Below are 11,842 nucleotides of genomic sequence, written 5' to 3'. Positions count from 1 at the left end.
TGACATGAAACAATGGAGTCTTTATAAAAGAGCAGAGTAGAGGCACTTAGGACAGCAGAGAGGCTCTGCTTGACTCAACACTGGCCATGATTTGATGAGGTAAAACCCCCGACACACATTTACACACACTGCTGATTAGGGCCTACCACTGGCAGGGACATGGGCCTACCACTGGCAGGGACATAAGAGATGTACACAACTTAATAAATTGTGAGCTCAAGCAGATAACGGCAACCAGCAACAGCATTGTCACAAACATCAGCTCTCCTCATATAACAGGCCTATTACATGGCAGCCATTTTAAGGGCTTTCCTGGAAATGCCTTTGAGAGATTCAATCATTCATGTAATTGTGGAAAAGCAATGAGGCAGCCAGCCCCTCCTTGAAGCGAAACAGGACCCCATGAACCCTATGTTAGAGTTAGTGGTCCTTCTAAATACTTTCAAAATGCATCCTTCTTCCTCAATTTAGGCTATAGGAGTCTGCATCTGCAAGCCCTCCATTACATAGCTTTCACCTATCCAGTTATGTCAGGGTGTATAGTAATTTGGTGCACAACATGCACCATTGCACAAGTGTGTATAAATACGTGAATTTGAAATGCGTTCTTTGCATATCCCAATTCCCCCTGAGACACCATCGGAGGGTGGGATCATAGCCAGGGTCTGCCATATCCCAATTCCCCCTGAGACACCATCGGAGGGTGGGATTATAGCCACGGTCTGCCATATCCCAATTCCCCCTGAGACACCATCGGAGGGTGGGATCATAGCCAGGGTCTGCCATATCCCAATTCCCCCTGAGACACCATCGGAGGGTGGGATTATAGCCAGGGTCTGCCATATCCCAATTCCCCCTGAGACACCATCGGAGGGTGGGATCATAGCCAGGGTCTGCCATATCCCAATTCCCCCTGAGACACCATCGGAGGGTGGGATCATAGCCAGGGTCTGCCATATCCCAATTCCCCCTGAGACACCATCGGAGGGTGGGATCATAGCCAGGGTCTGCCATATCCCAATTCCCCCTGAGACACCATCGGAGGGTGGGATCATAGCCAGGGTCTGCCATATCCCAATTCCCCCTGAGACACCATCGGAGGGTGGGATCATAGCCAGGGTCTGCCACATCCCAATTCCCCCTGAGACACCATCGGAGGGTGGGATCATAGCCAGGGTCTGCCATATCCCAATTCCCCCTGAGACACCATCGGAGGGTGGGATCATAGCCAGGGTCTGCCACATCCCAATTCCCCCTGAGACACCATCGGAGGGTGGGATCATAGCCAGGGTCTGCCACATCCCAATTCCCCCTGAGACACCATCGGAGGGTGGGATCATAGCCAGGGTCTGCCATTATCAACAATGACCATGGTGCAATTAGGGTTAAGTGCCTTGCTCAAGGGCGCATCAGCAGATGTTTCTGCTCAGGGATTCGAACTAGTAACCTTTCAGTCACTGATCCAACACTCTGACCGCTAGGCCATCTGCCAACCCATAGGCCAAAGCTACTTCAAGGGAAGAAGGAAGAATAAATTCCTGAAGTATTCCAGGACAGTGGAATGGGCTGGAATGAGGAACACTGTCTGATACACATCCCATTCCTTCAGTTTCCAAATAATTGATTATACAGTACTCATAGGTAGGGAAGAGGAGTTTTTCCTTGACCATGGGAACTGACCAGGTAAAACTCCAGACCGAGCTTTTCCTCAACAGGTTAAATGGTAAAAAAAAGTGTTAACACACTTATGAATTGCACAACGTACAGTAGTTCCTTCCTTCATTGTAAACTACTACCTGAAAACATCAGGGCTATTACAGTGTTGTTGCTGTTATTTGCTATTGGAATTGGAGCCACATGCTGCTAATCAGCTTGGTCCAGGTTTAATGGATGTCACATGAGCTACTCCCTCTTGTCTCTCTCTCTCTCTCTCTGTGTGTGTGTGTGTTTGGCTTGAGCTTTAGTCCTATGCTGACTAATTCACATACATGCACACACACATATACTCACCAACAGTCCCTTCTTTAAATAGAGAAGTTTCCAGAGAACTGTGGGTCTTTGGGCTGTTTTGGAAATGCTTGTGTGATGACGACATGTCACAGGGGACATATTTCACCCTTAATTGGGGACTTGAGGCTTTTTCTCCAGCAAAAAGGAGGGAAAAACGTCTACTTCCTCCTCAGAGTGAATTGACCAGTGTTTAGCCACAATGTTGTTCCTCTAGAGAATCAGTTCCCAGGGGAAAGAGAGACAGCTCCAAGAGCATCTTCCTGTGTGTGTGTGTGTGTGTGTGTGCGTGCGTGCGTGCGTGGGGACCAGGGAAGAACGGCAGCCCCCTCTCATTGAAGCCACAAATTTCAAGGCACTTCAGGCATCGTTTTCAGAAAACAGGATCTCCCATTATAGTGAATGGGAATGGCAATCTTCGTGTTCAATCTTAGTGTAATTAAAACTTTTGTTTAAGACAATCATGGTACCAATAATTGCTTCGATTACACCAGTATTTCTTTTAACCGATTAACCAACTTCTTTGGCTTCAAATGTGCTATTGAGTCTTCACATGGAATTGAATGGTGTCACATGATCGATGGCTTTGTCCATTCATATGCAGTCATTGATGTAGATGAGTGCATGTCAAACAGGTGTATGTTTGTGTGTGTCCCTTGTTTTGGCATTCTGGGTTCTCAAAAAATTGCATAAACACAGTAAATGTAATGTAGCCCTAACATGGGGTAAACTTCCACCCGGGGTAATATGCCCCCTGCATGTACTTCTCACAGAAACCTTCAGCATTTTACCCCCACCACTTTCCCTGGTTGCCACCACTTTTGCTAAACTAAAAATGTTGTCTGTCTCATCATAATTTAAGTTACTGCCCCCAAAAAATGTTAAGTAGGGTGGTGTTTTACCACAAGTTACTCTACAGTTGACCCGTGCAACATTTAGCCCCACTCTCCCTTATGCACTCACAGTAAATGGTGAAGGTGCATATAGATGGAGCAATTAAGATATGACGTCTTTGTATGAGAACTATCCACAGACTTTTTAAACTACGGTGCACGACATGGTTCAATGTAACTATAAATCAGCTCAATCTACTTTTACATTTTTTTAATTGCACCCTCTTGGCGATCGAATTGGGATCATGTATATTGTCTTAATGCCAATACAAAAAAAGAGTAATGGAGAGCACTGTACAATACGGTGAACTGTAGTAAGTAGATGTGGGGCTGCCATCTTTATGCACGTGCTTCACCATGCTGCTGCTAAATACTCTGGGTTTAAAATTGTGTAGTTCGCACATTTAGAAGTTGAGAAATAAATAAACTAGGAATGGAAAGCTGGGATCTCCCCTTTTTAACAAAGGCCATTAAAACTGCTGTTTTCCCCGAAATTGCAATAATTGTTGTGCGTTGACTGCTTGTCAGAATGCATGTTTCCCTCCTGGTACTCGTAACTTGAATGTGGCTCAAGATAAATATTTCTCTCACGTAGAACACACAACAAAAAGCCAACAAGGTACATAGATAAACTTTTCTACTATGGGGTTGTCTGATTTTTCTATTCATTACACGTTTTGTTGGCAGAAGAAAAGTACATGTGGACTGTTCTAGCATCTTCAAATGAAATGATTTTGCTGTGACGCAATGCCACACATAAATGACTGGAGCGGAAACACTGGTGTTTGTCTCAGCACAGTGCCTTTAGAAAGTATTCACACCTCTTGACAACAAATTTGTTGTGTTGCAGCTTGAATTTAAAATGACTTAAATTTAGATGTTTTTATACCGGTGGTGTAAAGCAGGGGTTCCTAAACTTTTTCACTCATGCCCCCCTTCCTGCATTGGGAACATCCCGCACCTCCCATTCGCATTTTGCAGGTTTAAAGCATATTTCCTTTAAAACCTTAAAACAGTTACAGCGTTTAATGGCTGTGATATGAGAAATTGAGGATGGATCAACAACATTGTAATTACTCCACAATGCTAACATAATTGACAGAGTGAAAAGAAGGAAATACTCCACATGCATCCTGTTTGCAGCAAGGCACTAAAGCAATTAACTTTTTGTCCTGAATACGAAGTGTTCGGGAGAAACATATGCTTTTCAAGCATAGTGGAGGCTGCATCATGTTATGGGTATGCTTGTAATCCTTAGGAATAGGGAGTTTTTCAGGATAAAAAATAAACGAAATGGAGCTAAGCACAGGCAAAATCCTAGAGGAAAACCGGGTTCAGTCTGCTTTCCACCAGACACTGGAAGATGAATTCACCTTTCAGCAGGACAATAACCTAAAACACAAGGCCATATCAACACTTGAGTTGCTTACCAAAAAGACAGTGAATGTTCCTGAGTGGCTGAGTTACTGTGCTTGATAATCTATGGCAAGACTTGAAAATGGTTGTCAAGGAATGATCAACAACCAATTCACAGAGCTTGAATAATTTTCAAACAAATAATGTGCAAATATTGCACAATCCAGGTGTGCAAAGCTCTTAGAGACTTACCCAGACAGACTCACCACTGAAATCACTGCCAAAGGTGATTCTAACAGGTATTGACTCAGGGGTGTATTACTTTTCAATAGATGTGCAAAAACTTCTGAAAACATGTCCACTTGGTCAGTATGGGGTATTGTGGTAGATGGGTGAGAAAAACATATATTTAATCCATTTAGAATTATGGCTGTAACACAACAAAATGTGGAATAAGTCAAGGGGTATGCATTCTTTCTGAAGGCACTGTATATCAAATCAAATTTCATTGGTCACATACACATATTTAGCAGATGTTATTACGGGTGTAGCAAAATGCTTGTAATGCTATGTAAGCGTATGTGTGTGTGAACACATGTATGTGTGTTTGAGAGAGCCTACAAGTGTGTGTGTGTGTGTGTGTGTGTGTGTGTGTGTGTGTGTGTGTGTGTGTGTGTGTGTGTGTGTGTGTGTGTGTGTGTGTGCTTCGGACAGTGTTCTGAGGGGAAAGCATTTCTATGCACCTATAGAACACCCTATATGGATTGCACCTCAATGTATCTGTCCCATGTACCAGCAATAGAAAGGGAAAAGGGAGTGATAGAGCATACCGCTACACATGTGGATGTGATTGCAGACCTATGATGATGTCATCCCTCTGTCAGGTTATCAGGCCCCAGGCACGGGGGCTAGCACAAACATGTGGCTCCACACAACACACACACACACCAGTCTCTGTACTGTACACTAATGAGAGTGTTGCCAAGTAACTTGTTAGAACTGAGATTGAGTGTGAGGTCCCTCTTCTCTCTTTCGTTCTCTCTCTGAGTAAAGTCTCTTCCTCTGTCCTTCCCATCAGCTTCTCCGGCATGGCTGCAACATGACCTCATCTGGAATAGGCTTATATCCAGTACACACACACACATACACACATGTGCATGCATGCACACATTAAGATTAGCAAACATGACAAACAAATTGTTCATGATGTGTACACACACACACACACACACACACACACACACACACACACACACACACACACACACACACACACACACACACACACACACACACACACACACACACACACACACACACACACACACACACACACACACAGAGTCTGTACATCACAGAGCCCCTTATAAGGTCCTGTTGATGATGTAATGGGCTCTAGAGCTGTGCTGTCTGGCTGGGGGTGTGTGGAGAACACTTCTCATAATGTTAGTTTTCTGCCTGGAATGTCCACATTGCTGGGAACTCCGGGAAGGAGAGGTGGGAGAGCGGAGAGGGAATAGGATTTGATCTGAGACTTTACGGACATACAGATCAGGTAGGAACAAACCCAGATGAACTCAGAACATGCTACAGTATAGTCCCTTTGAGTGAATTTTTTGGGGGGGGTGGGGATAGGGGGGGGGGGTGGGTGTTAGGTTAAAAAAAAAGAATCAAATCACTAGGAATTCAGCAAAAAAATTGCTTAAATCAGGAAATCTTGTCCCAAGTATTCCCACAAATAAATAGGGACATATGTGATCATGTCTCAATGTAATCAAGGTATACAATTATTGTTATTTTCAAATACTCTTATTGGGCTTAATTATTATAATTATGTTCCGGCCCCCCGACCATCCACTCCAACAAAAATCGTCCCGTGGTGGAATCTAGTTGCCTTCCCCTATATTACAAGGATGGATTTAGGTTTATTCTTATTAGCCTACACATAACCTGGAGTTATGATACAAAATAATGATAACATGCTAAATTATGCTTACAGTATTTCACTTTGCTACAAACACTCAAATTAACATTCCACCCATACATTTATTTGGATAACTTACCTCAACAACTCAGACAAGTCTAGAAAAACGAACTACACCCAAAAGTTAGCCTAACATCTAAAAGCACTTCTCAGTCTAAAGAGAAGATGGCCTATAACGGGAACAATAATAAGGCTGCTAAACTATTAGAAAATATTCCTCTTAATTGATTTTGCTCTAAATTATAGGCTACATTAGCCTAAATATTCACACACAAACACAAAATGTTGAATATGGTCACTATCACTAATCACATTTATGGGTAGAGAGATGAGCTAATCAGAATCTCAGTTTAGATTTCCCAGCTGCACTCCCGGCATTGATTTTCCAGCATTCCGAACCATGTGGGTTATAAATCAGTTGGGAATTTTCAGTGAGAAGATTTAAAATGTATCAAGTGAAACAGGAATATTAAAATACAGAAAACTCAGTGTGTCAATGAAGAAATACTGTACATGTGTACAATATAGGCTAAACTTTGTGATCAGTTTGTCTAGCTACTGTAAATTTCTGTAGTTAGGCTGTATTTTGGGCCTGTGTGTGTGTGTGTGTGTGTGTGTGTGTGTGTGTGTGTGTGTGTGTGTGTGTGTGTGTGGTGTGTGTGTGTGTACACGTTAGTACACGTGTGTGTGCATGAGAGAAAATTCCAATTGCGTACTGACAGTCATCCAGCTCATTAGCATTTCGGTATTGTAGTAAAACATAATGCATGCCAAGAAAATGCTCATAAAAACAACCCCATAAATATTTACAGAGAAAATAAACTACTAAATTGCATTGCAAATTTGTCAAAGTAATACAGCTCCATGCAAGAGCTTACATCATTGAGAGTTTCTGAAGTTTTCTGTAAATCCACACGCTAGCCCTGCCCTATACAAACCCAGGCGTCCATCACTATATCTCTGAGATTCTGTAAATATGTTCTTGCTTTAATGGGGAAAATGTTTTACAACACAAAACAATGAATATCAAATAAATGTCAAAACAATGTGAACAAACATTAGCTACATGCGTGTTTGTTCTTGTGTGTGTATTTATGTATGTGTATATGTATAAGGTTTGTGTGTATTCAAACACATGTTTATGCTGGTGTGTATGGTGAAAATAATTAACCAACTGCTCCTTGCCAAGGCACCATCTGTGATGCCAGTCAAAACATCCTCGCAAACGCCAGCAGGACAGGGATGTGGAGACTGGAGGGAAATGAGAAGGGCAACACACACACACACACACACACGGGCTGGGTGAAGGAACAGCGATTGTTCCTAGAGAGAGCACTGAGGGCCAGGGAACAGGGAGGAAATGATGTCTCCGTCATGGACATGGTACATTTCCTGTCTGAACATTAGCTCACCAGCTCAGAAGTGTACTGTAGTAGACAGAGGAAAGGGAGTGTGGGGTGACTTCCGCACACTGGATAACATTGCATTCAGAAGAAAGACAAATACAGGCAGCTATTTCATGTCTTGATTTGATTGAAAGTAAAGGCTCGTAAACCTTCAACAGAAGTCAAGTTTTTGTAGACTTTTAAATATGTTACATCACTAAGTTAAACCACACCTTTCCCTTTGAATCACAACCTTTCGTTTGTCTCCCTCTTCTAAAGGCTGAAATTACTGCTCATCCAGGAGAAAGCCTACTGGGAAAGAAAGGAGGAGGAGAGCAAGAGAGAGGTCTCTGCTTTAAAGGAAGAGCTGACTAAACTCAAGTCTTTTGCATTGTTGGTCGTTGACGAGCAGCAGCGCCTGATGAATCAACTTTCACAGCAGAGCAAACGCGTCCAGAAACTGACAGAAATCGCCGACCACGCCCAACAGGAGCTAAACTCCACCCATTCCAGGGCAAAGGAGGAGGAGCTTAAAGCACTTCGTCTGGAGGCGGAGCTACACAAACAAGCTTCCTACTTCCACCTCAAACAGGAAGCCATGATGGCCAAACTGTCCAATGAGGACACACAGAACCGGCAGCTGTGTCAGCGGTTGGCTGCCCTCAGTCGAAAGCTGGATGAGCTGGAGGGGACCAAGGGCGCCTTCCAGAGGGTCGAGGAGGAACTGAAGGAGCTGAGGGACAGGCTTGGCCATGGGAGAGAAGGGAGCACAACAACCCCTGGCTTGCTCTCAGAGGTGGAACAGCTGAGGATGAGGGTTATGGAGATGGAAGGAAAGGATGAGGAGCTGATCCGAATGGGGGACCAATGCCGGGACCTGGACCGAAAACTTGGGAGGGAGTCCAGCCAGAGCCGCAGCCTGAAGGCCGAGGTGGACAAGCTGAACGGCCGAATCAGTGAGCTGGACAGACTGGAGGAGGCTCTGGGGAAAAGCAGGCAGGAGTGCAGCTCTCTGAAGGGCAGCCTGGAGAAGGAGAGGGCCAGCACCAAGCAGCTGTCTGGAGAGCTGGATACCCTCAGGGTGCGGGTAAGGGAACTGGAAGCCATCGAGGGCCAGCTGGAAAAATCTGAGGGGGCGTTGAGACAGGACTTTGCCAAGCTGAGAACACTCACAATGGTAGTGGTTGAAGAGAGGAAGAACATGGCTGAGCGACTCAGGCAGACAGAGGAGAAACTCCAGGAGAAGAAGGATGGGAAACGGCAGGCTGAGAGTGACAGTGTGTCAACAGCCACAGAGAAACTCATTGAGGAGAGCCGCAAGGCACTGAGGTCTAAAGCAGAGCTAGAGGACAGGATTCAGAGTGTGGCCAAAGAGCGGGACGAGCTGCGGGTGAGGCTGAGGGCAGAGGAGGATAGGAGTGGGGATCTGCAAAGCAAAGTTAGCGCCATGAAAAAAAGGATTCTGATCTTGGAGGTCAAAAAGGGGGAGTTATGTCGAGAAGTCAAGAGCCCCCTGCTGGACAACACTAACCACGGCTACCAACAGGAAGACAACAAAGTAAAAGAACTCACCCAGGAGGTAGATAGACTGAGGAGGAGACTCATTCAGAAAGGAGTGATAGAGGGAGAGCTGATGAAGGCAGAGGAGGACTTTGAGTCTTTGGAGAGGAAGTGCTCCAAGGAGCAGGAGACAGCCAGAGCTCTGGCAGTGGAGCTGGAGGAGTCCAGGAGGGAGCTCTCCAAGTACCAGCTAGCTGAGAAGAAGGAGAACAACCAGGAGCACCTCCTCCTCAGGCGACTCCAGGAGGAGCAAGTCAAGTCTGTCCTCCTCAAAAGGGAGGTGGAGGCACTCAAGGAGAAGGTCCAGAGGCTGATGGGGACAGAGGAGTCCATCTGTCGGGTGCAGATGGACAGCTCCACCCTGCAGAAGAGGCTGACCCAGCAGGATGTCAGGAACAGGGAGCTGGCTAGGGAGGTGGAGGGACTGACCCATGAGCTGGAGAGGTACCGGCGATTCAGCAAGAGCCTCCGGCCAGGCATGACTGGCCGATGCTTCTCAGACCTCCACCTGTGCACCAAGGAGGTGCAGACAGAGCCCGCAGACACCCTGCCACCTGACTACAGGAGCCTGGCTCCGCTGGCGCTCAGCTGTAAACTGTATGAGGAGATCGATGGAGAGGACCCAAATCAAAAGGAGGATCGTGTCATCAACAAGTGCATCTCACCTCCGCTGAACAACATTGAAAGCTTGAACCACCAAAACAATCATGTGAGGCGATTCAGCATACCTTCACCCAACGGCAAGGACAATCACCATCCCATTAACTGCAAAGTGTTGAACGGTAACTTTTTCCAGAAAGGAGATGTGATGCTTGCACACACCCAAGGGAAGCCCTTACACATCAGGGTAACACCTGACCATGGACTCAACACGGCCATGCTGGATATCAGTAGCCCCACCACTGACAATGCCTTATCCTACACCAGCACCGCCATCATCCCCACCAGCGGAGCCCCACCAAAACAGAGAATCACCATCATCCCAAATGCTGCCATCTCACCAGTGGCCAGAACAAAGAGCGCCCCACTACCAGAAGGGTTTGGAAGCCCAGACAGAGTCCTCTCCCCTCTCACCATGACACCCATCTCAGTCATGTCCCCAGATTCCTCCAGGTCAGTGTCACCTGACCACACTGGCTCTCCCATCCAGATGCTAACAGTCAGCACTGGATCGCTTGAATCCACTAAGGTCATAGGTCAAGCCGTATTCCGGGTGAGCCCGGAGAGGCAGAATGGCTGGCAGCTACAGAGGTCCAACAGCACTGGTCCGAGCATCATCACCACAGAGGACAACAAGATCCACATCCACCTTGGGAGCCCCTACATCCAGTCTTTTAATGGTATAACCCAGAGCCAGTCTGGTGGCCCGTACCACACCCCCGTCCGGGAGCTAAGGACACCAGTACTGACCAATGGCTGCCACGTCAAAGGCAACAGCAAGATCACCAGTAGCATCACCATAGCCCCTGCAAACACCCCTGTCTCACAACCCTCACACATTACAGTAAGTGGCCCTTATGATTGAAATGCCCACCCCCATCCAGCCCCTAGTGACAGATTATTTACCCGATACTGAGTCCCTTTCACCACAAAACCAACAGAGAATCAGCTCAAACCAGCCTATGTCTGAACGGCCACATCATCCTAATAATAACAAGTGTGTGATTCCATCAGTGTGTGCATGAAAAAGCACTCATCAAACACATACCTAATCCTATCTGGACTTGGTCTGCACTCACTGTACATTACTTAATTACATTACTATAATGTGTGCATTACATTTTTAAACATTAAAAACAATTTGGTTTATTCTGTTGTTCCCATGTTGCCCATTTAATAAAGGGTATAAATTCCTGATGAATATGTTGACTATCATTCTAAAATAGCATGTGTTTTATATTAACCTAGCTTACTTACATGTTTTTGATTGGGCTATATTTTCTTTGATGGTCTAACCTCATTCACTGTAAAAGACAAACAATCTAACTTTTAAATGGTTGAAAATAGCTGGAAGTTGGATATTTTTTTATGCACTCATTTTTAATACTTACTGAGACCACAGAGGATTTTTTTTACCATGACCTAGAGGTACCAACATGTGTGATCAGTGATATTTACAGGCTGATATCACCATTCCATCTCTACCACACCATAACCTCAGCATGAGCATATGCCTGTACTGAGCATATGCCCCACAAGGATAGTAAAACAAGGACAATTCTGCCATTTCCCTAACCCTCATTTTAACCCTAACCCCAACGTTTGGGTTAGGGACATATGCTATTTTAAGCGTTGGGGTTAGGGTTAAAAATAGGGTTAGGGTTACAATTAGGGTTAGGTTAAGGGTAAGTGGTTAGTGGTTAAGATCAGGGATAGGAGTTAGATTTAGGTTTAGGGTTTAAGGTAAGGTTTAAGATTAGGGTTATGGTAATGGTTAGGGAAAATAGGATTTTGAATGGACATTAATTTAGGTCCCCATGAGGATAGAAGAACAAAACCTGTGTGTGTGTGTGTGTGTGTGTGTGTGTGTGTGTGTGTGTGTGTGTGTGTGTGTGCGTAGCGGCTCCAGCCTTATCCAATGATACGCAGGAAAACTCAGCTCAGATCAAAAGCACCAAGGGAAGGGGGGAAACACTGTGGGGAACTGAGTGTACTCA

The 11,842-nt window shown here is 45.3% G+C and overlaps 1 protein-coding gene across 1 annotated transcript; it reads left to right on the top strand.

Moving 5' to 3' along the window:
* Positions 1-7,908: 7,908 nt before the first annotated feature.
* LOC129816767 (filamin A-interacting protein 1-like) lies at positions 7,909-11,046 on the top strand. The gene has a single exon (XM_055871642.1). It carries the CDS (start codon positions 8,047-8,049, stop codon positions 10,708-10,710), a length of 2,664 nt encoding a protein of 887 aa, XP_055727617.1. The 5' UTR covers positions 7,909-8,046; the 3' UTR covers positions 10,711-11,046.
* The last annotated feature ends 796 nt before the right edge of the window (positions 11,047-11,842 follow it).

This window comes from Salvelinus fontinalis, chromosome 19 (genome assembly GCF_029448725.1).
Source record: "Salvelinus fontinalis isolate EN_2023a chromosome 19, ASM2944872v1, whole genome shotgun sequence".
In the NCBI taxonomy this organism is placed as follows: domain Eukaryota; kingdom Metazoa; phylum Chordata; class Actinopteri; order Salmoniformes; family Salmonidae; genus Salvelinus; species Salvelinus fontinalis.
This window is presented reverse-complemented; position numbering and strand designations above follow the sequence as displayed.